The sequence below is a fragment of the Gigantopelta aegis genome, chromosome 4 (assembly GCF_016097555.1).
Source record: "Gigantopelta aegis isolate Gae_Host chromosome 4, Gae_host_genome, whole genome shotgun sequence".
Lineage (NCBI taxonomy): Eukaryota > Metazoa > Mollusca > Gastropoda > Neomphalida > Peltospiridae > Gigantopelta > Gigantopelta aegis.
The window spans coordinates 64,203,505-64,230,024 of NC_054702.1; the positions used below are offsets into that span (position 1 = coordinate 64,203,505).

The window sequence follows — 26,520 nt, forward strand, 5'->3', positions numbered from 1 at the left end:
AAAGTCTAGACTTTAATAAAGTCCAGACTTTAACGTAATGTTATTTGAATGGCGTTGCCATGACGTTGCCATGACGTTAAAGTCTGGACTTTATTAAAGTCTAGACTTTAAGGTTTATAAGTACGAGGCCTGGACGGAGGAGCCGGCCTAGACCAGCACCCATGGGCGTCGATCGATGGGGGACAGTGGGGGGGGGGGGGGGGGGAGGACGCGTCCCCCTCACTTTTCAACGCCGGGGGACAATCTATATAAGTGTCTCCCCCCCCCCACCCCCCAACACACACTTTTTCGTTTAGCAAAAGCAAGAACAAGAACACTACCAACAAAAACAACAACAACAAAAAACAAACAAAAATTAAAAGTTTAACCACTAATGTGCAACTTTATGATTTTCATTGACGTTCCTTTATCTCTCTCTCTCTCTCTCTCTCTCTCTCTCTCTCTCTCTCTCTCTCTCTCTCTCTCTCTCTTTTACAGTTCTTTCCCACACGAGTCCAGGATTGATTCATCAGAAACCAGGTTCTACGAAATCGAGCTCAAACAGCGACTCAAATCGCTGCTGAACCGGTTTATCCTAGTAGCCTCTCTCACACACACACACACGCCCCCCCCCCCTCCCCGCACTTTTAAAGCCGGATTGACGCCCATGCCTGCGCCCATGACAGGCGTGCGCTTTCACACACGAGGACAGTGTTAGATAACACATACATTCATTTCAGACGAACATACAAAATAGCTGTTAAAATTAATCATTTGCTTTCTTTTTCACATAACTCATTTAGGAAAGTCACACAGAGAGTTGCTGTATTAGGCCTATTCTTATTTGATTTGGATACGCAGAGTCTAACAGTTAGAAGTGTAGACAGAAGTAGCTAAAACATGTTTTTAACTATATCCAGTTTTTTGTTACATTTTACCGTAAGAATATTCCCCCCCCCCCCCCCCAAATAAACCAAAATAAACAAAATCCACAAGACTCTAATGTAAATTAAAACACTTTAGTTTTCTTGATGTATGGCGATCATGCAAAAACTGTTAAAAGTATCGTCTACATGTGCATGTATAGAGATTATTATATGAGCCTGTGTGTCGTACTGATTTTACAAAACGAGTGTCAGGTTTGTTTTATTGCCCGAGCGAGAGTGATGGTAATACATGAATCCTGATAGGAGTTTCGTAAAATCAGTATGACACACACGCGAGTGCTATATTCTTTATTACCCTATTACGCTGCGTGAGAGCCAGAAGGACGTAAATGCATCAAAACTCATTTTTAAAAAGCCGAGATAATGAAGGAAAACTGTTTTTCTTGATCAGTAGTTAAGATGTCGAATTTCTTTTAATGACAATGAAAGCTGAACATATTTACGATGTCTTTGTATATTTGCGGTATTTATAGCATATTAGGTGTTTTAGTTATTTGCTTAAATAGTTGTAGTTACGACAATTATTGACTCATGATTTAATTAAATGCGTCACTTACGACCAACTGTATATCAAATAAATTTGAATATTTATTCTGAAAGAACCATCACTTGTAAAATATTTCAGTTTTACAAATCACATATTTATTTTTAAAAAGGAGAAAGCAGCTTGTAAATAGAACATATTTAGAAGCAAACATTCAAAAAGGAATACAAGTAGAAGTACGTATTAATAAAATCACCACTTAAACAAAATATTACGTGAAAACAATTATTTTACTTTTGTTAATAATAATACGATAAATAAAATCAAACTACTCTGTCTCATGAAATCCTTGTTTTCTTTGACCCACCCATTTTGTGTGACTAAGTCTGGTGCAGGGTTTTTGCCACAGGGTAAAAAAGTATGGTGCCATACCCAAATATTTTTGCAGAATTTAACTTTTTGATCATTACTGTATGATTTTCTTAATCCTAACCCTAAACATAACGCATTTTCTTTCTGAGAGAGGGACCCCCCCCCCCCCCCCCCACCCCCATATCCTTGTTGATTGTGGTTGCATTCAATTCCATAGAGCCATACCCAAGAATTTCTTTCTGGCAGAAACACTGTGGTGGTAGTGCTCCATGTTCGTTGTTTGATGGTGGTGCATCAGAATCAGACGACTTGTCCATACAAAACCTCTTTTTCAAGGCAAGTATTCGTTCCTGATGAGTCAGAAAAGTTGATGTCTTTTTGTGTGCAGTGTTCTTTCCGTGTTCTTTGAGCCATGGGAGTCCTTTTGCAGATAGTTCCTGGTTGTGCTGCCTCAAGGTATACTTCACTAGTTTCAAGAATATCAGCTAGTGCAATAGACAAACCAGAATAGTTAAGCAAACTGAAGCTGGTATCCTTAATGAAGAAACTATGTTTAGCAGCTTATTGGTTTGGGATACACCGGGTTCAAGTGAAGCTCATTCATAGGATATAGGGTTTACATTTCCAATGAGGGTGTGTACTGAATATTAAATCCAGAAGTAGTGAACACTACACCATGTCTACCTGTTAAGTATGCAGGATTCTCTCCAGGTTATATTGAGTGAACAGTAACCCCTACAGCTTCTGCTGTGCGTTGGGTGTACTCTCCGGGTTCTGTTGTGTGTTCAGTGCACACTCCTGGTTTTGTTGTGTAGTTGTTGATCTCTCCGGGTTCTATTGTGTGTCCAGTGATCTCTCCAGGTTATATTGCGTGTTCAGTGATCTCTCCAGATTCCGTTGTGTGTCCAGTGATCTCTCCAAATTCTCTTGTGTGTTCAGTGATCTCTCCAGGTTCTGTTGTGTGTCCAGTGATCTCTCCAGGTTCTGTTGTGTGTCCAGTGATCTCTCCAGGTTCTGTTGTGTGTCCAGTAATCTTTCCAGGTTAAGTTGTGTGTTGGGTGTACTTTCCGGGTTCTGTTGTGTGTTCAGTGCACACTCCTGGTTTTGTTGTATATTTGGTGATCTCTCCGAGTTCTGTTATGTGTCCAGTGGTCTCTCCAGGTTATATTGTGTGTTCAGTGATCTCTCCAGGTACCGTTGTGTGTCAGGTGAACTCTCCAAGTTCTATTGTGTGTTCAGTGATCCCTCCAGGTTCTGTTGTGTGTCCAGTGGTCTCTCCAGGTTCTATCGTGTTCAGTGATCTTTTCAGGTTCTGCTGTGTTCAAAGATCTCTCCAGGTTATGTATGATGTGTGTTCAGTGATATCTCCAGACTATGTTATGTGCAGTGTTCTCTCCGTGTTTTATTGAGTGTTGAGTGATCAATCCTCCGGTTTCTGTTGTATGTGCTAAATTATTTTCTGGGTCTGTTGTGAGTGATATGTCATGTTCAAGTTCTCTTGTGTGTGCTACGTCATGATATGTTATGTGTGTGTTCTGTCATGTTCTTCTTCAGGTTCTGTTGTGTGTACTATGCCACGTTCAGGTTCTGCTGCGTGTGCCACGTCATGTTCAGGTTTTGTTGTGCGTTTTCTGTTATGTTCAGGTTCTGTTGTGAGTGCTATGTCATGTTTAGGTTCTGTCGAAAGTGACTGGATAAGGGCCGTGGTATGTGCTGTCCTGTCTGTGGGGAAGTGCATATAAAAAGATACCATGCTGCATTAGGAAAAATGTAGCGGGTTTCCTCTGATGACAAGTCATAATTACGAAATGTTTGACATCCAATAGCTGATGATTAATTAATCAATGTGCTCTAGTGGTATTGTTAAACAAAACAATAAACTGTCGCCAGTGCTATGTCACGTTCATTTTCTATGGTGATTATTTTCTCATGTTCAGCTTTTTGCGGTTATGTTCAGGTCTTGTTGTCAATGATGTACAAAGTTCTGTTGTGTATGCTATATATCATGTCCAGGTCGTTATGTGAGCTATCTCATGTTCATGTCCTGTTGTGTGAGCTATGTCATGTTCAGGTCCTGTTGTGTGAGCTATGTCATGTTCATTTGTGTGTGCTGTCATGTTCAGCTAATGTTGTATGTACTATGTCATGTTCAGCTTCGGTTGTGCGTGCTATGCTGTGCTAATGTCTTGGTGCGTGTCATATTCACGTTCAACATTCTGTTGCAAATATTCGTTGCCTGTAAAGTTAATTAAAATTCACAGATCTTGCTGTCGTTTATGTTGAGGCCACATTCACTTTATTCGCCTTTTAACCTCACGTCTGATTACACTGTCTTCTGTTACTGGACTTTGTCCTGGATAACTTACAATTGCGTTTGTATGTGCAATATTGTTAATCCATAATACCTACATGTAGGGCAATCCTAAAAAATACATAGCTTGGTCTCTTGACTGTAATGAGCGTATTTATGTCCAACTGTCCGTCTAGCTTTCTTACAGTCAAGAGTACTCGGGCTAGTAGCATACCACGTTGAAAAAACTAATCTTTGATGAATCGTGGGGGTATTAACCATTATTGATTTTAAGAAACAACCCGTGAATGTTAAATTTTCACGCAATCCCTATCTTGTTTCAAAGTCGTTTGCAGCCATACAATATGCTGCCAACATGAACTGTTGGTTGTTATTTCTTTCCAATTCCTTCATTATTATCATGAATCTATTCCTAAACAGTGATACCTCTTTGATACTTCTTTAATTGGCTGTTATTTTCTACATTATCCTACTTTTTTAAGAGGACATACACACACATATATATACTAATTACTAAATATATACACACACAAAACAAATGTATAAAAGTTAAACAATTTTTATTTTATAATAAATACTTCTTTATTACTGGTAGTTACAGATAAAAAAAGTAAGATCATTTGAAGACCAATGAGAACTAAGATATGCAGAAGAGAAGAGCTAGCTATACAGTATATAATATATACTACATACAGTGACAGATGTACAATGAATACAACGGCAGCACAGTCTGGATTTCGCAAACTAATCTACTACTTAAGAAACAATATGATGTGACCAAAACACAACAGGACTATATAATAAGTCATTAGTATTCAGGAGTAATCTAGAACTATCAACGTCATTGGTATTCAGGAGTAATCTGGCACTATCAACGTCATTAGTATTCAGGAGCAATCTGGCACTATCAACATATTAGTATTCAGGAGTAATCTGGCACTATCAACGTCATTAGTATTCAGGAGTAATCTGGCACTATCATCCTCATTTGTTTTGGCATTTAACAGTTAAGTAGCATTTACAATTAGATTCAGAACCAATGGCCACAGTTACAGAATATAGGCAGTACAGTGCACCCAGTGTTTACTATTGATTGGAACAGCAACTATGCCTCGTGTTCTGAATTTTAACCAACTGTTAATTAAAAACTTTCATGTCATCAATACTTAAAACTTATTTTAGACATGTCAAAAATCGGTTTATAGAATTTTTTCTTCGGTTCATTTATCAATTTTTAAATGTTTGCAAATCTATTTCGTTTAAATCATGCAGCACAAGGAACTACTCTTAAGAAAAATTGGTATGGAATATCCTCTCATTCGCCATAGAATAATGTTTTATTTCATTGTACATTGGAGACAGTTCAGTTTTAATTGACGAGGAGAGGTGGGAGAGAAGAGAAGTAATTTATATTTTATAGCATATGTTGAATATACATCTATATAGGTTATGCATAGTACAAGAACAAAAGTACCAAACTGATAGCACAGTCTCAATTTAGCTTTGATTAAAATTCAACAAAAATGTGTTCAAATCTGAACCCATGTACTACTGTATTCATAAAATAGAAGGCACAATATGATGAATTACATATCTGGTGTTTAGGGCGACAGTTCTTGGAAGCTATTTAGAAGGCATGCATGAAGAAAGCACTTAGCACATACATGTACACGATAAGACCTGCAATAGTTTGTACATGTAGTAAAGAAACACAATTTATCCTAGATTGCATGCTATTTTATTGTTCCTTAAAAGAAGCAGTAGTTATCTGCACCTTAATAATGGCATTCCAAATGGCACATCAAACTTGTTTATATGTAAATATAAATACATCTCCTAGTATAAAAAGTCATTTCCCGGTTGCTGTAGTCAGCCAAATTAGTTTTGCTTTTATGAAGAGTTATGGACCACAACTTGTGTTTTAACAAAAACAGAAGGAAAAAAGCTAAAACATTTGAATATTATATAAGATACATCAACACAATCTAATAAAGTAATTCTACAATTAATTTGTAAGTAAACATAAATGTATGATCTGTATTAATTAACATATGAAAAGCCTCCAAAATCAAAATCCTTTCCCATAAAACTGGAAACAAGATAGATTAATTGGTTGTAGATGGTAAAGCAACATCATTTACGTACACACAAAGAAACATACATTCTTCTTCTTCTTCTTCTAATCTCTTCAATATTTTTGTACATATTTTGACAAATGTATGACGGTCCTTTGATATATATATATATATATATTATATACATTAAAAATATTAGACAAAATCATTTAGTACAAAATAAATAATATACATGCATTTAAACAAGTATAATTCAGCTAGATTTGTACTGGCAAATAAATATTTTCTTTTTAAAAAATGCTGATTGATAGATCAAATTTGTTACCCTTACAACCTTTCTTAGTTAGGTAAAAAGGACAAACATAAAAGGTTACATATTTCCACTGCAACTGATGTGACTAATATATATCACAGAAGGCAAATTGGAAGTCCTTTCTAGCAACGAAATAAATAACGTACGATATATCAGTATCTGAATTGCAGTCAGTGAGATCCATCTTTTTAACAGAAGCAGAAATATATATACACAGCTTTGTAAATATTTAAAATGTTCCAAAGAGAAAGAGCCAACTTGTAAGTACTGGCACTATACTCATGACTTCAGTCCTCAAATACTGTTTTCCTCATACAGTACCTCACATGTCTTAATGTAACACTGAACCCTGGATAAAACTGCAAATGGTATATATGGGTTTTTTTAAAAGAAGTCTTTGACAGATGTGCAATTCTGCAACTTTACATTGCCCTTCAAATTTACTATTCTGAATGCATATTGGGTACAGGGATATGACATCCATTTGAAAATAAAAGCTGAAATTATCTTTTAAAACCTGAAACCACTACACTATAAATAAATACAGGTAATTTTTCAGCATTTCAGATCAAATCCAGTATACTTTGCAGAAATAATTTTATACAAACAAGAAGCTGAAAAACCCTAAAAAATCACATCCATGTGGGTACTATCCAGAAGGTAGTTTAATGGTCCAAATGCTGTGAGTAAATATAAAAAGAGTAGGTACAGTGTACCACCACTGTATTTATTGAGAGAGAGAGAAAGAAAGAAAACAAAAAGAAGAAGATGAGATGATGCTCCGAGCTTGGAACTTCACAGAATAAATATATTATGCAAGAGAACACTCAGTGTCCACTACAAAGTGAAAGAACTCATATAGACATATATTAAACTTTGTTCCTTTGGCTGAATTTCGACTTGATACAATACTTAAATACTGATATGAGGCTGATGTAAGATTCATCATTTTTTTAAAAAGGAAAAAGAAACATCAAATCTTCAACAAAAAAAGGTTTTCCAATTGCAACTATACACAATTAGATGAAGATGCATGAATATAACAATGCCTTGAATATTAATGCAATAATTAACTGTGTTTAGTCAAACACATCCCTGACTGATAAATTGAAGGCATTAGAATATTTATTGGCTTTTAATGTGTAAAGATGTTAAAATAAGTTATTTTTATCACCACAAAGATCACAAATTTTTTCTTTAAACAATACATCTTTTAAAATGTGATTCTCCCCAAGAAGAAACTACTTCTATTGGTTTGTTTTAATACATTTTATGGCAAGATTTCCAGTATAAAGTTTAAAAAAAACTAAAATACAACCTGCATAAATAATAATTAGGGATAAGCAAGATATGTTTAAAGACTAAAAAAGATCATCATTATTACACAATTTCTGATACATACACATGTCACCTATACATGTCTTGTCAAATTCACAAGCAAAGCTATAAATTTAATATTTTCTAAAAATTGCAACCAAATATATTCAATGTAACATTAAATAATGCTGCACCTATGAGTCTATCATACATAAATATCTTGCCTAAATAATCATTCAATTAAACTAATCCAAAGAATACAAAAGATGCACATAAAAGTTCACAAATAATTGAAAGCCAGTATTCCTAAAATATATTGTTCTTAAATGACCCCCCCCCCCCCCCCCCCCCCAAAAATAAATAAATTTAATAACAAAAATTCTGTGGAATTAAATGTCTCACCCGCCAAAATCCTTTTCAGCGCACTGTGATGAACATCCATAGGTGCAACTATAAAGCAAGACCTAGAACTTACAGATAGTGAGAAACCGATCTAACCAAAATCTTTAATGTTAAACTTAAACGCAAAAGTTGACACTGTCAGTTATGTGAAAAGTAATAACTATGTCAAGGTGAGAAAAAACCCCTGCAAATGGCGAAACCCAAATTTTAATATTGTCTTTCAAACCTGACACATATCAGACAAAGATGTTATCATTAAAATTGGATACAAAAAATATGGATATACATGTTATTGAAATTCTGGCTGTTGCATTGGTAAAACTGACATGAGGAAATCTGAAACAAAATGAGTTGCACGAAGATTCAAACAGAATGAAATGGTTAAGAGTAGAAGTAGGTAACTACAATACTATACTCATCAGGTGGGATTTTTAAAACAAGCATGTGTATAAATTAATGCTCTACTTTGACAAGAAGTTAATGCATCTCATTATAGTCAATTTACATTTGCAAGCGAACCTATGAATTGCTATGTAACTCAATATAATTAATACAAAACTCGTATAAAAACACATTAAACATTAAATCTATTCCAACTCAAATTACATTTTATTGAAAAAGAAGTAATGTAAATAAAATGGTTTTGTTAACAAATTACCACCAAATTGCATTTGGTTAAATCTCCTTTTAAAAAGAAATTACCACAGGACCTTATTCCTCTAAATATGGATTATAAATTAAAATTTTCAGTCATTTGGAATACCAAACCTTGCTAATGTCTCAACAAAAATGTATTTACAATCATGCTGGACGAAAGTGCATGACAACTCTAAAATGATTCTTATTTTGGAGAAGTCGTCTGGCAATCGTGTCAAGAGCAAGGTATATTTTCCCCTGTATTCAAAATGAGATAATATCTGCAATGTGTTAAAAAAGTTTATAATTTTTTTTTATATTTACATTGAAATATTTTGCAAACATTGTAATATGAGTTAGCATGGCCATAACATATATTATGTTTTATACGAGTTTAGTACTAACAATTAAAATGACAAGATAATTCATCAGTGCCCCTTTATGCAAATATACCATATATAGCACAATTAAAACACGGTTATCTGTTCTACCCACTGGGATATTATGTAGTATTGAAACCAATCTTACCGGAATTCAAACTGCCTTATCTATTTCATAGCAGTTTTCTCCTGAGTATGCTAAATTCACTATTAAATACTGCCTTATGGTTTGTATACAACATTTGTAGCATAAAGGAAAATCCAATGCTAATAAAATAACTTATTTATATAAATAAGATATAAACAATATATACAGTACCATCTATGCATGAAAATAACAAGAAATAATAATTGATCAGTGTACTCCACTAACTTAGATGTAAATCTTGATTAGTGTTTAAAAACAGATTACATACAGTGTAAAACTGGACCATCTGTAAACAGGAATTCCCTCAAAACCAGATGATTTCAGTCCCTTTTTTAAAATCAGTACAGAAAAGAACCTCTCTCAAGTCAGATACCACTAAAAGTCAGACTTTTTTTACTTGGTCCTGAAGATGCTTGGTTTAATTTGGCTCAATATTCTGCTCAGCCACAACTAGTCAAATTCATTCTGCTTTAAATGTTATGTTCACTGTAATTTAATATAATTTTGTTTGCTAGTTTACCATAACCTGAAAAAGTTAGCATTTTAAATTTGATAACAATACTGAAAAATTAAAACCCACTCCTAAAAAAAACCCGGAAGAAAAACCCCAACCTTTGGGTAATGTCAAATCAAGTCACAGTTCATTGTGAAATGTACTAATATACATACGTGACTGGCATTTAGGTGTAATAAAAATTGTTCCTTTAAAATAATTTGCCAGAAAAATACCATAATAAACAACTTATTGACAAGTATTGTTGTTACATTCAGATCACCATGAATTTTGCACACTTCATATTAAAGTAAAATATATATGCAAAGATGATAACATAGTTATATAACCATTATATGAACACCATAAAAATATGTATAAATAAATAAAAGGAGCATTAAAGATAAAACTAGCATATTCTATACGTAGGTAACATAAAAGGAAAATGACTGAGCAAGCAAATAAAAAATATGAACATCTAAAAACCAAAGATCAGAATAGGCTGCATGGCCAGTAATTATATTAACTGATTTTTAACAAATTTAATGACGCCCCAGCATGAAAAATATATCAGCTATTCTGAGTTGAACAAAGGTAAATAATGCCAACACTGGAAATTGAATTATGTTGCTTTTGAAAACATTGTTAATTTTTTTTTGAGAAGTTACACTGCTTTACAATCATGCTAAAATCTCATATTGGCATCTCTACAACAAAGCTGCTTTGATGAAACCACCATACAGTTACATGTGAAGAAAACAAGACAAAAAAGGTAAGTTGAGAACCATGTTAAAGTACTAGATGTATTGGCGTGTTGCATTTTTTTCAAGGGGCCACATGATATATGTACTAATATAAAAATGTCTTAAATAATGTTATTCAAAACAGATCACCAACATAAATAATGCTCTCTCTACGATAAACACATGCAATTTAATAATACTTTTTGTTGACTGAAAAATATTTCTACCAATATTGGTAGGCAACACATTCATATACATATGTGTAAAACAAAAAATAATTTATGTGTTCAACTGTAGAAAATAAAGCTATAGAGTCTTCTGAAGCAGGCTAAATACCTTTTGAAGCATGCTAAATACAAAAATCTCTCGATGTATTAAAAACTTTATACAATACTCGGTGGCATAGTCCTTACATATGTGAGACAAGAAACAAAATAAAGTATACTTTTTGGTTGTGCACACTGAATTTTTATACAAAGGTCTCTGACAAATTAAATGTACAATTAAGATGAACAAATTGATATGAATGAACAAGTGTACATGACAAGCAATTAACTGACAACACAAAACAATTGGACACCGGTGTAGGAAGTGGGGGAGGGGGCAAGGGGCAATTGTGCCCCCGACTTTGTGACAGCAGCATGTTTTTTATATATATTTATTTATACATATATATATGTGTGTGTGCCCCCCACCTTTGGCGCCTTCCTATGCCAGTGTTGGAGATATGGAATAAATCATCCTCAAATCCAATTGCCACTAAACCAGAATTCCTACACAGACAGACCATTTTAATGGTATAAACTGATGAAATTTCAGAATGGCCAATTTGAAAAACTTCACATTTTGTTCCTCTCATTTGAGCATTGTGCAGGTGTAGATTTTAGGCCTTTCGTGGTAAGCTGGAGATGAAGGAAAACCGCTTCTCTTCAACAAAAGCACACATAATATAGTGGGACAAAAACAGTTTTCAAAATACAAAATAGCACAATATTTAATAATAATTCTGAAAGCAGTAAACAAGTTTATTTATTTTCTTTTTTTCTCACCTATTAATACTGTACTTTCTCTTACAGGAAATACAATAATGGGTTGTATACATGCATGCATGGTTTCCGCAAGTCAAGAAAATATAACATGTATGTACATAAAGGCATAATCCAGTAAATTTTTCCAATGATTTTAGTTTTAAAATAAACAATTTTATAAAAAAATATACCATTGCTCTTTGACATGCTGGTCACCATAGCGGAGGCAATTTAACAGATGATACTGGATATGCATAATCAAACCCAAACACCACCATGTAAAAGCACATGTCAGTGATCTCATTTTGACCGACATATAACACAATGGTCATACATTAAATTGCAGTTTTCTCAAAGTCCATAGACAGTTTGGTGTGCGGCAGTCTTGGTTCCTGTAAATGTCATCTTCATCATTTTGAAAAGATTTCCCAACATGCTTGCAATATCGGGTTCATCTTCAAATCCAGATCACATAAAATGTTTAAGATGAAAGTGCAAAGTCTGCAGTCAGCTAGGAGTAGGCTCGGGATCAGCTCCTGGCGCCCTTCATCATTCATATACATTTTAGCTACTACTGGTCAGCATTATCAGTTAGTAAATACAGGGATTTAGCCAGGGTTTTTTTCAGGGTCCCATATCCAATGGGATTGGGAAAATCAATGCTAGTAAACCATATTTGGGATAATTTTTTCAGGCAACTTAATGATGAAGTACACTCTATTAAATTAACTTCTTAGACCAGACATAATTAAATATATGCATTGGCTAATTTTAGCATAGAAGTTGAAAATTTTCAGTGCCCTGCTCTTTTGGGAATGGGCCTATGTTTGGATCCACAGAACACCTGGATAAATCCCTGAAATTCACTAAACATTACATAAAAAGTCAATATGTCACCAGGCATTATTCTGTAGAACAATTGCACCAACTTAAGTACATGCAGGTAAAAGAAATTTAAATCTTCCAAGATCAAACTCTAGACTGCCGGCGTTGATGAATTTATAATCACAGCTTGAACTACATGTAATGGCGTGTCATCATAAATGTTTTCAATTTTTCAATAATGAGGGTTTAATTCACTGTTTTATGCCGAAAATCTAAGAATTTTTCAACATGAAAAATAATTAGCGTAAATGTCAAATGTCATGGTGTAGAGATTATAAAAGGCAATGCAATTTTGCAATATGAAATGTCACACAGCAAACTAGCACTGATGAATTTGTAGAAAAAAAATTTGTTTGCTTAAGCAGATCAAATTGGGAAAATTACCTTGCTGACCAAAACTCAACCATAATTTAATGACTAAAATGAACTAAAAACAAATATTAAAACTGATGGTCCGGTTGAGCCAGTCTGTGTTTTAAAGGATGGACTAAACCTGGTCTGTTATCTTTAATGTTCAGCATCTAAAAATCCACAACTGTCATGTCAACTATTTAACTGCAAAGATATGCTGTGATAATCCACTGGTATTGTACAACTCGTAAATGATCAAGCAGATGAATATGTTGAAAAACGTCACGGTTTGATTTGCACTACACCACATATGCATCAGCTATAAAATTAAAACCAATGGATGCAACCTAATTGCACAACTGTTGGTAAGAACAGGTCACAACCATTATCATGTCTTTGTTCTCTAACCGAATGCACCTTCAAAACTGGATGTAAAACTACAAATACATGTACGCTGGTATAAAACGACTTAGTTTTCACAAATAAATATTCAAAATATACACAACAATGATTGCTGCACAATAAATTAGTCAAACGATATCTTTTGTTACAAAAATATATAAAACTTTTGTTCATATTTTCAAAAAATATACCCCAAATCATGCTTCAGTGTTTCACATTCCAACTAAAATCTGCATGATATTGTCAAGGTCATCTAGAAGAGAGTCAGATTTGCATGTGGATCTGGAACCCGGAACGAGAGGAGACGCTCCCAGAGCCGAGGCAGGATCACCTGGATGACTGGAGGAGTTTGGGAAGGAATGTATGACCTCGTCGGCACTGAGAGGGGCAAACTTCATGGCTGAAGACAGAGTCAGAAGATCCAGATCACACAGGGAAACGTCGACGTCACCCAGGAGGTCCTCCGTCCACGTGGAAGAGTTCGCCACGCATGCTATCGTGGACAAGAGGTTGTTATTGGAATCCTCGGGCAATGTCTTTAATAATGCTTTGGAGATCTGGGGCGATTCGACAGGCAACATGGGGCAAGGCACCAAGTCTAGAACAGTTCTGTCTTGTTCTCTGAAATCTGGCAGCATTCCAACACTTTTCAGTGGCACCGGCAGCTGACAAATCCCATCCATTCTCGTGACAGACTGCACAGGACTCGCGTTGCTGAACTCGGATTCTGGCAAGGGGTCAAGGGTCAGCTTCTCCAGTTGCGACTCTCCCAGATTAAAGGCAGCTTCTGAAGGAGCAGGGAAGTAAATACCTTCGGTTTTCAACTCTGTCTCTATGTGTTTCAGTGTATTCAGAATGAGGACAGAGCGCCGTAAACATGGCTCTATTCGCTTTGGTGGTGATGTTTTTAATTTGCACATGGACATATCGAGAATGGACTGACGCTGGTTTCCGTAAGACACTTCATCCCCAAAGAGGTGGTCTGCTTTTCTTTTCATGTTTCCAAAGACACTTGGTGGCATGGTTGCTGTGGAGGAAAACAAAACAAGGTTTGCTTTAATGAAGATCTAGTTGATTATTTTGACACATAGTCTGGATAGAGGGAATCTATTGCAGGGCTCGAACTTAACGGCAGCACCGACGGCAATTGCTGTCGTTGAGATAAATTGCTGTAGGTAGAGAGCATCACTGATGGCACTTTTGTGCCGTCGGTGAAGCTCCTCAACAATGACGAAATGTATGCACACCTGGTGCACATTATCTGCCAATATTTAACATTTGCACATATAAAAGATGTCTACATATAACAAGATAGCCTTTCAGTCAGGTTTATTTACTGCAAATGTCACTTTTAAAAAATTGCCATAGGCAGGCTCAAAATTGTCGTTGGTGGACTGTTTCATCCATTGCAATTCTTTTAAAAACTGCCATGGGAGACAAATTCTTAAGTTCGAGCCCTGTAATGCTGTCACAAAAGTGACTCATACCAATCAACAGACAAATACAAATCAACAGAGGGGATGATTTTCCATGGTTATGAAAACCCCCCAGAAAGAATCAAAATGTTTTGTAATTTAGTGTCTTTTTGCCATACAATGTTTATTTCATACTCAAAACACAGATATAAACATTATATACATTTCTCTTAAAATCTTTATTACAATATATATATCTGTACCTTGATCAGTTCACCAAAACTAATGCCTGTGACAGAACAGATTGACATTATCTTGAATTTTCATAATTTAAAAAAAAATAATTACACACATATATATATTCTTTTGTTGAATAGTCATACTTGATATAATAATTGTGGAAAAAAAAGTTTGGTTCTGTTAATTTACATAAATGGTACCAGAAATGATAGTTACAATGAAATCCAAATGCCTGGAATGTTGGTTTACAGGCCTATATGAACAGCATGACCCCCACCCTTTGAGGACGAAAATGTATGTTTTTGTCTTACTCCAAAAGGGGCATTTCATTTGTAATTTTTTGTGAAGGACGTGACATTTTTGACACCACAAAACTATGTTTCCATGGACACTTCTGTATATTTTTGGTAAACATTTTGTATTAATAGAAATGATTTAAGAGATGTTTACTTCACCCAAGAAAAAAGAAAACAAGTTTTGTACTTGTATTTTTGGGTAAATTTACATATTAATGAGTGTGATGGACGTGACATCATTTGGGCGCAAGAAATGTTTATTCAAGTTCAACCTATAAACTCTGCTCTCCTATATCTTCTATTGTATATCCCAATAATTATTTTGTTAAGTCACCAAGTTGTTTTACAATGACATGCAGAGAAAATAAATACACGGCTGATATAATTTAATTATCAATTATTAATCAATAAAGGTAGTGATGGACGTGACATGTTGTCAAGATCCAAAGTTATCTCATAAAATGATAGAAATCTTGATGACATCTGATTAAACTTTATAAATTATAATGTACAACAAATCATAACTATATATATTATACTAGTAGAATATCTCCTACAGTATAAAGTCTAGATGAAATTTATTATTCAGACCTAATTTTTTGAAAAATTCATACTATAAAGTAAAATTAAAATGAGCAGAAATCACATTTTTCCTGTAGTCAATCCATACACATTGAAATGAAAAATTCAAAGTTTATGAAATCACCAACTTTTGTAATGAATAATGTGACTGAAAACAATACATATGTTTAATCAATCAAAATCTTGGCATGTCCATCACAAAATTATTTTCAAATTTCACCAATTTCACTTGAAATTATTCAAAATTATATTCACAATCTTTTAAAACAAATAAAGAAGTGAAAATACATGAGGTTTTGTTTTTAACTTTATAACTTTTAGATAAAACTAACTTTTATTATCAAAAATGTGATGGATGTGGCATTTCAAATTAGTTATAAAAGTCAATTAACTAATTACATAATTCATGACTTAAAAAAATGTACAAGTTACAACTTGAGTATGAAGATTTATATGTCTGTGGTAAAGATTTTCCATATGTTTAATCAATCAGTCTTGGCAAATTTATATTTTATGTCATGTCCGTCACAAAAAGTATTTTCAAATTTCATCAATTTCACATAAAATTCATCAAAATTAAATTCATAGTATTTTAAAACCGATCAAGAAGTAGGAAAATACATGAGCTTTTGTTTTTAACTTTATAACTTTTAGAGAACAATAAACTTTTATTATCAAAAACGTGACAGATGTGACATTTCAAATTAGTTATAAAAATCAATTAATTAATTACATAATTCTTGACCAAAAATTTCATGCACAAGTTACAAGGATATGAAGGTTTCTATGTCTGTAGTAAAGATTTTCTTCATTGTGGATTTTAATAAAGATATTGAAAAAAATCTAAATGTTACGTCAGTTACAAAAAAAATTTGTTTTGGCAAAAAATTCCTTACAAAGTCTCCCTGGTGTAGTGTACATGTATAAATTTTACATATTCAAGATCCTTATCAGGGTTTCTGCCAGAGGGTAAAACGGATATGACGCCATACCCAAATTTTATTTTTTTAAAGTTAATTTTTCACAAAATTAATTACTTATCATTACTGGATGATTTTCTTAACCCTAAATCTAAACTTAACCTATTTTCTTTTTGGGGGGAGGCCCCCCATACTACCTGTTGACTGTGGTTGCATTCAAAAACCACAGCACCATACCCAAAAACAAATTTCTGGCAGAAACACTGCCTATGGTGTTTACTTTCATATGATATAAAATTTCCATGTAAATGTAATGCTTTTTATTTTCAGTTGTGGACTAAATACCATGAAATGCCCCATAAATAAAGATAAAAATATGGCTTTTGACCCTCTCCTCTACACTAAAGGAGACAATTTTTAGTTTTAAAGAGATTTGGGCAAATTCTGTTTCACATTTTGGAAAATTAATATTTTTTCAATTTTTTTTATTAATGTCAAGTGATAATTTTAGTTTATGGGAAAGATTTCAGCATGTTACCCCCTATTATACTGATACATGTAAAAGAGGGAACTTCACCGTAACCATAGGGATGTAACGGTCAGATATTTTATTAAAAAAATTACGTTATTGTTAAAAAGAAATAATATATTAAAAATCAGGAATTCTGTTTCAATTACTGAACATAAGTGATCACGAAAAATCATTCCCTCTACAAAAACTATAAACTGAGTACATGTTTCCATTTTTAGAATGCTGGAAAATTCCAATGTAAAATTGTTACTGATAAAAAAAAAATTCTGAGAATTCTTAAAGTACCTCAACTGTATTTGAAGAAAACCTTCTACTTAACAAACTGTACTACTTATGAAGTACATGTACGAATTTGGAAGTAAAAAAAAGGTGTTAGAAGTGACTGTCATTGATCTTATTAGTTTGGATTCAGGGATAGTGTCAAAGAAATCTCCTGCCCAGGGCTTCTAGTATTATTATAAAATCCACTAGACATGGGATCAGTGATTTTTTTAATTTACTAGCCACAATTAAAAATTCACTAGCCCTACCTTTACTTTAAGTTAATAGAAGTTTACTAAATAATAGTAAAAATTGGATATGTCACCTAAAGAGAGAGAGAGAAAGAGAGAGAGAGAGAGAGAGAGAGAGAGAGAGAGAGAGAGAGAGAGAGAGAGAGAGAGAGAGCGAGCTTAAAAACACAAACATTGGGACCAAAAAAAAAATCACTAGCCATCGGGCATGGCAATAGCAGATATTTACTAGCCCAACATTGAATATAACTAGACATGGGAGTGGGGCTACATAATCTAGAAGCCCTGCCTGCCATTTACTGATGTTTTAGGAAAAACAAATGTGCAACCTTTTCTCACATTTAGGCCCATCAGTGATCTTCCCAATTATTTGCTTCATTACTAAAATGGCAACTGAATTTTTATGAATTTAGTTATGATGAGAATGTGAAGTTTAATCACCAAAGTTGCTTACTTTCAGTTTCAACTTTCAGTGGGAAAGGTGGGTACACCCCACCCCAGGCTAAGCAGTAATAAATGTCAAATTATTAACACGAACAAGACAATATGAATACTGACTTTATAAAAAAAATTACCTTTTATTTATCTTAAATCACTCACCAACTTGCTAAAAATTGACGAAAACAAGATTCCGAAAATAAAGCGCGACATGAATCCAATGCACTGGCGCCTTGCCAACATTGACAAAATGGCCCCAAGAATGAGGTCAGTTCCTAGCTTCGTTCAGAAATCTCAGCCTAAAGCTTTCGTTTCACTATATGAACTTTTAATCTGACATCTACTCTATTTTTCTCCTATTTAAGAAATGTCGTTCCTTTTCTATTTGTTTCCTATTAAATAAAAATAACTGGTCCTACAATAATTTGTTTCCAATGCACTAGCCCAACTCGGAAGGAGGTCACTCACCAGTAAGCCAACAATAAAGTTGACCCCAGCAACAATGTGCAACACCAAACAAATCTTCGACAGGCTTGAACTATCGTTCAGACACACTTTCATAGATTCCGGATGATCATTTTCGGAGATCTTCTCTATCTGCTAGCTGGAGAAAATTTCTCTTCTAGAAATCTAAAATTCTTCCTCAACGGGGAGCAAAGGAGTGAGCCGCTGAGTGACGTCAGTCTACTTTCAGAGGAAAAATATTTTGTTGGATGTTGATTGGTCAATACTACCTTGCGTAGGTGTACTATTTTCCTTTCTTGTGTCAGACTTCAATTATTTAATAATTTTAGTTATGAAAATACGTTTATGTTGTTGTTGTTGTTATTGTTCTAATACCATTGAAAATGGATAATGAACAACAGAAACAATAAAGACAACGTAAACAAATAAAATGTTTTTAAATTGTCAAATAATACGAAGTAGGGTGCTTATATAATTTTGTTGTTTGCATTATCATGCTTTGGGCATGTTTTCGTGGACTCGATAAATTCACGTACACAAAAAAGTTAAAGTTTGTTTTGTTTAACGACACCACTAGAGCACACTGATTTATTAGTCTTTTTCTACTGGATGTCAAACATTTGGTATATTTTTCCATTAGTAGCAAGTGATCTTTTACATGCACCATATCCCTCAGGCAGGATATCACATTCCATAGCCTTTGATATACCAGTCATGATGAACTGGCTGGAATGAGAAATAGTCTAATGGAGTGACCTGTGGGGATCGACTGTGCATCAAGCATAGGGCCGCCACGAGTCTAAAATATTGACGAGAGTACTTGAGGGTCAAACTCAACCCACACCAGAGTACCTGACACTAGATGATAATGAGACTATGAAATACAGTGAAATAGCATTATGCATCTTAAAGGGACAGACCCAAGTTTTTAAACATTAAGTCATATTTTTTACTATTAGAGTCATTTATGATCACTGAAATCAAACATTACTTATATTTCATTGTTTAGATTATTCATTTCTGTACAACCGAAGTGTTTCAGGTCATCCTGGTGTTTCGAATACCACAAAATGCATTTTTCATATTTTTAAAAATTATCATGTGTCTGAGAAGTAATGGTTATGGAGTCGAGTTTTAGTCTATTTTAAAGGGTATTTCACTGTTTTAAATTATTAATAAATTATTATTATGATTATTTTTTTCTTCATTTGTCAAAATACCAAATTTTACATCCATAAATGGATTGGGAGGGATGTATCCCAGTGGCAGAGTGTTCATTTAAGATGCAATGTGTTGCAGAAAGGGAGGGCCGCAGGGGTCAGGCCCCAGTTTTCCCTGTTATTGTGCTCAGAAGGCTGTAAATGCTGTATTTGAACACCTAAAATTCCCTAACAGATTTAGACTAATTGGGCCATGAGATTTCCACCCCAACCCCTGCCATCACACTGACAGTATGACCCCATTCCTACTTGCAAATACATTCTGCGGACTCTGGCTTGCTAGACCACTAGCTGACCAAAAGCCAAAACCTGGCCCACGTGCAGGGAGGAATTTCACTCCTGCTCAAAGCAAATTTTTTGGAATACCACTAGAAACTTCACTTGCCAGTCTATTCACCCACCCTGCATAATTTCCTACACATGTCCCAAAATTATAACAAGCAAACTATAACAATATAAAAGCTCTATGAATAAATGCATTTAATTAACATGAAAATGATGTGATTATCTAATTAGTTTTTTCACAAATTATTAATGAAATAAATTCATGGGAAATCATTAAAGATTGTGACAGTTATTGTGTACCGGTACATGTTTACCACCCACAATTCTTTAAGGATGAAAAATTGGTTGCTGTTTTGATGGATATTTGATGTTGATTTTTCTTCCTCTGTTTTTTAATCATGATTCTTGAGGAAGCCATTCTTATGCCAAGTGACATCACATATTACAGTTTCGATATTCTCAAGTTAATTACATACAAATATTAGATGTGGGATAGATTAATTGTTGTTGTAAAAATTGCAAAATATACTGAAGGAAAGAAATAAAGGAACACATCAAATTGTAGACCAAATTTAATTCACAACTAGCGTAGTAATATCTGTATTTCATACCAAGTTGTAATGTGGGATTGAATGTCTGTAGTGTTGAATGTTCCCAGTCAACTTCTGACAATATCAATTGACTTTTGATGCAGTCTTTATTTCTTGTTGCTATCTGTGTGATCCGTTATTTCTTTCCATCAGTATATATCACTATGATAATGCACATTTAATAACAAGACAAATATATTGCTGCTTTAGTTAAAATTTAAAGGTACTTGTTACATTGTAGGCTATTTTAGGTTTAAACATGACTTCTTTGTTAAATATACATTTTTCTGATGGTATGTATTTGGAGTAAATGCTTATCATATACATGCACATGCATGCATTTGGAATCGGTCAAAGACATTCCAAATGACCAAACAGTAGGCTACAGTATCAGAAATATTTTCCAGTGTGCTAGTGTAACATGGATCTTTAATATACTGATGAAAAAAAGAAAGAAAAGAGAACAGCAAATATTGACTGAAAGCAAAGTCCTCATCCATAGTGTCAGATAACTAACCACGTTACTGACCTTGAAACCTATATTAGTGACATTCAATTCAAAATTAGATCTTTGTATTCTATGCAAATCATCTAGACACAAGTAAGTACACTACTATCGAGTTAAATTTAATCTAAAATGTGAGATTCTCCCTTATTTCTGTATAAATCATTAACTGCAATCTCAAGTTCTGAATGTCCATGCCATTCATAACATTGACTATAGGTAGTGCTTTTTGAAATACACACACACACACACACACACACACACACACACACACACACGTATATATACATACACACACACACACACACATACAAACACGCACGCACACACACACATACATACATACATACATACATACATACATACATACATGTATAAATGGAAGCTTCGATAGCTCAGAGCGTATCGTGGTTAGTCTTGCAATTTGCGGGCGAATCGGTGCCACAGGTTCGAATCCCAGCAATGGCATGGGACAGTTTGTGAGGCCAGAAAGGATTTAATTATCCCCTGCGCCAGTGCGTTAATATCTATGTACGTAATAGTCAACCTCGACATACATACAATATATAGATATTCATACATCAATACATACATACATACATACATACATACATACATACATACATACATACATACATATATATATATATATATATATTTATATATATATATGACTCTACCATGCTGTATCACCCACAGCCTACAACACCATTTTAAAATAACTGTGCACACAATAAAAAAAAAGGATATAAAGCAATTAATTACATAGCCCCCCCCCCCCCCCCCCAAATAATACACATCCTCATGATTTGTTGCTTCAAGAACAAATTATACATGTATCAATTAAGTAAATTTTTGTTTTGTTTAACGACTCCACCAGAGCACATTGATTTGCAGGACAGCACATACCACAGCCAATAATATTCCAGTTGTGAGGCACTGGTTGGGACAGGAAAAAAATCCAGTGTGACAATGGGTTCACCCAGATTTGATCCTATGACCCAAGCACCTCAGGCAAGTGCTCTACCAACTGAGCTAACTTCCACCCCTCATGTATTAATACAAAAAAGTTTGTTTTATTTAACGACACCACTAGAGCACATTGTCATGTACTAATAAAGCATGGCTATCAATTTTGCTAATTAATTTATGGAGAATGCTGTAAATAGGGCAGTCATTGATTATAAGACTTGGAAAGGACAGGAATATTTGTGTAATGTCACATCGGTACCTTTTACAGCTACATGTATTTTGAGAGAGACAGAGAGAGAGAGAGAGACAGAGAGAGAGAGACAGAGAGAGAGAGACAGAGAGAGAGAGAGAGACAGAGAGAGAGACAGAGGGAGACAGAGAGACACAGAGAGAGAGAGAGACAGAGAGAAAGAGAGAGACAGAGAGAGAGAGAGAGAGAGAGAGAGAAGCAGCAAAGGATCTTTTGCATATACCTTTAGTTCGTTGATGGAGATAAATTCGGTGACCTGTCATACCTAAGGCGATTGCCTTACCACCAAGCTACATCCCATCAAACCCACCCCAATTGTTTGGGAATACCATAATAAAACAGCAAAACTGCTAATTTTTATGTTAAAACATTATTATTATTATTTTTTTTTTTTTTTATCTCACTGCCCCCTTTCATTTCTCTCCTTTGAATTCTATCTCATTTCTTCCTGAACTGGCAACTCCTATTTTTCAACTTCTTTCACTAACCACCTCCACATCCCAGTCCTTGTCTCTCCAACGCGACATGTGCTTGTTTCTTGTGGCTATCTGTGCCACCCACCTGCCATTCCCCATCAACATTTAGCTGTGGGCTTAGTCTGGCCACTTAGGGGAATGTTCAGTAGTTACTTCTGGCATTGTTAAGAGGCACTTGTAACCACCTACTATGCACCCCTACTACCGGTGGTCGTTAGTGCTGTGGGACAAATCCCGTCAAAGCTTGCTCACACATTCATTCATCTTTCTCATCTATCACCCTCTGCCTATCATTCTCATTATCATAATATAAAAAACTTTCCAATTTCTCCTACGATTTCAATCCGTTTCAACACTTTCTGTCTTCTGAGCTGTCCACACCATCGCCTACCTGTCTCAACTTCCTCCACGGGTGCAGTCTCTGTGTATTTCCCTGCACCCACCTGGCATCCTTGTCCTCTGCTGCTAATAAAGCTGGTCAGACCCATGGTACTAACTAATGACCAACTTAGGAAAATGGACGAATTTTCGAATGGCTAAACATTTGCATCAAATTCGGATTTTTCAGAGTTCTGTACAAAAATGAAATGCCCCACCCAACGTTTGGCAAAAGCAAAATTAAAATCTGATGATGGATGAACAACAAGCATTTTGTGGTTATTTTTTTTTAGTCAACCACACATGTGATGCCTGCATGCTACCTAAAATACCTCTACCCAAATCTGGAGTAGGAGGTTAATGTTTGACGGTTGTCATTTAAAAACTCGCAAGAATAATGTTTTAAGTGAGCTCCATCGTCTAGTGGATAAGCTGCTGGACAATCAAGCTGACAACAGTGGTTCATATCATGTGTGGTTGAATAAAAAACCCCCACAAAATGCTTATTGTTCATCCATCATCAAATTTTATTTTGCTTTTGCCAAACGTTGGGTGGGACATTTCATTTTTGTACAGAACTGAAAAATCAGAATTTGACGCAAATGTTTAGCCATGTGAAAATTCTTCCATTTTCCTAAGTTGGTTTAAGCACATAGCTTTCTAAGATACGAGAATGTAGTGGTCACATTAATTCCTATGGCAATGCAGGATTTTTTTTGGGACGGGGTACAAGTTGAAAACTGGGAACCTACAGTATTCTTAGATACATTAACAAATATGATCTAGGTCAGTTGTCCCAAGAAACACATAACTGACCAAGATATTACATCCCACAACCCAACTGAAAAACACAAAACAAAACAACACACATTTTATTACATATATTTGTTTAACACTGAAATATTTTGGGCATTGTGGGAGGCATTTGCAACCACCAGGGGCAGGATGTAGGATGCACGGTCGGTCTGGGATCGATCCCCGTCGGTGGGCTCATTGGGTTATTTCTCGTTCCAGCTAGTGCACCATGACTGGTATATCAAAGGCCGTGGTATGTACACTACCCTGTTTGTGGGATGGTGCATATAAAAGATCCCTTGCTGCTAATCGAAAAGAGTAGCCCATGAAGTGGCAACAGCGGGTTTCCTCTCAATATCTATGTGGTCCTTAACCATATGTCTGACGCCATATTTAAATGTGTTGAGTGCGTTGTTAAATAAAACATTTCTTTTTGTTTGCAACCACCAGCTGGATTCACACCTGCAGTGCTTCCACTTCCATGGCTGCTGTGCAGAATAACTAGATATAGCAAATATTTCAGTAAATGTAAATTCAATTAAGGATATTTATGCACTTTATTTACTGCATACTTTATAAAAACTAATTTTACATTTTATTTCCATGTGCATGTGCAGGAATATTTTCCTGTATTGAGTGAAGTTTATGGGGGATCGAAACATGCTCCCCTGGGAAATGTATTAAAAAAGAAGAAAATTTGTTTGAGTGTGTGGGGTTTTACCACCAGAAACATACCCCTGCACAAACCCCTGATTTCCCAGTACTGGTGTCATTACTCCAGGAAGATTAAAACAAGCCTTGTGTGTGCAGAATCACATGACATCATCATAGTTCTCACTTGATGCGCGCTTGGTCTGGGATCAATCCCTGTCGTTGGGCCCATTGGGCTATTTCTCGTTCCAACCAGTGCTACTAATCGAAAAAGAGTAGTCCATGAAGTGGCGACAGCGGGTTTTCTCTCTCAATATCTGTGTGGTCATTAACCATACGTCTGACATCATATAACCGTCAATAAAATGTGTTGAGTGCGTTGTTAAATAAAACATTTCCTTCCTTCCTTCATCACAGTTATATCAATACACATAATTGAGAAAAGTCAACAGTGTAAATTATAATATATAATTTATTGACATATATTCAGACATTACAAGGGTGATGGGTTATGTACACGTGTGTGTATGTATGTATGTATGTGTTGATGTATGAATACCTATATATTGTATGTATGTCGAGGTTGACTGTTACATACATAGATATCAACGCACTGGCGCAGGGGATAATTAAATCCTTTCTGGCCTCTCAAATTGTCCCGTGCCGTTGCTGGGACTCGAACCTATTGTACCAAATCACCCACAACTTTGCAGACTTGCCATGATACCTTTTGAGCTATTGAAGCATCCATACAAAGGATGCTGTTTAACTCAACCACATGCATGGGGCCTACAATCCATGTGGTCGACCCAGCTTTCGTGCATGGTATAATTTATTGACATATATCCAGACATTACAACAGTGATGGGTTACATGTATGCATGTATGTATATATGTATGTATGCATGCATGTATGTATGTATATATCCTTCATCATTTAATATTTGTATCAATCTAATTAAAATTAGCTCCACTGGTTAATTACTATTACCTGTGGATCTAATTGGAGCTCATGTCCAGTTGACCTTTCATTCGACCAATCGAAACCTTACTTGCAAAATCATGCCAGTGATTTTAAAATAATTTGAAAACATTCAGGATTATACCAAGGGTATACATATTGATTTGGGTGAATTACGAAGTATGCCAGAAACTAATTTCAATATAAAATTTTATATAAAATTCATTTCAAGACGAAAAAAAAACCAAAAACCAAAAACAATCCAGAGTTTATTACTGGACTTTTCCCCCTATTTTTTAATGTTGAAATAGACCTGCAAGTTCGCCTATTGCATAAATAGTCTCACCCGATATTTTTAGAATTTGTATGCTCCCGAATAACACTATAAAAGGCGAAGTGTAATTAGTCGATATTTAAATTATTTATAGATGAAATGTCACCTGGACATGGGAGTCCACGAAATGCTGTTAGATCTACTGATAGATCAATAGAGCTAATTTTAATCAGATTGTATATACAATCAATGTCATATATTTTGTGACAAAATGTCTGCAAAAGGTCGACGGTCGTAGCAGTTGGACTGCCAAGGCATGGACATTTTGTACAATGCTCAATGCAATCTAATGTTTCACTTAGCGTCATGTGATTCCATTCATGAACTATTAATCATTCTAGCACCACGAACAGATGTATGCAACTTCAGCCATTACAGCATTTTTCATCCAGAACCGTTAAAATATATTCTTCCTCATCCTAGTCCCCGGATCTGTA

At 34.9% G+C, this 26,520-nt stretch overlaps 1 protein-coding gene across 1 annotated transcript; it reads right to left on the reverse strand.

Moving 5' to 3' along the window:
• Positions 1 to 4,636: 4,636 nt before the first annotated feature.
• LOC121370921 lies at positions 4,637 to 18,857 on the reverse strand. Its single transcript, XM_041496457.1, has 2 exons — positions 18,670 to 18,857; positions 4,637 to 14,293 (listed from the first exon to the last, which is right to left on the reverse strand). The coding sequence occupies exon 2, from the start codon at positions 14,286 to 14,288 to the stop codon at positions 13,479 to 13,481; it is 810 nt and encodes a 269-aa protein (XP_041352391.1). The 5' UTR covers positions 14,289 to 14,293; positions 18,670 to 18,857; the 3' UTR covers positions 4,637 to 13,478.
• Positions 18,858 to 26,520: the final 7,663 nt, after the last annotated feature.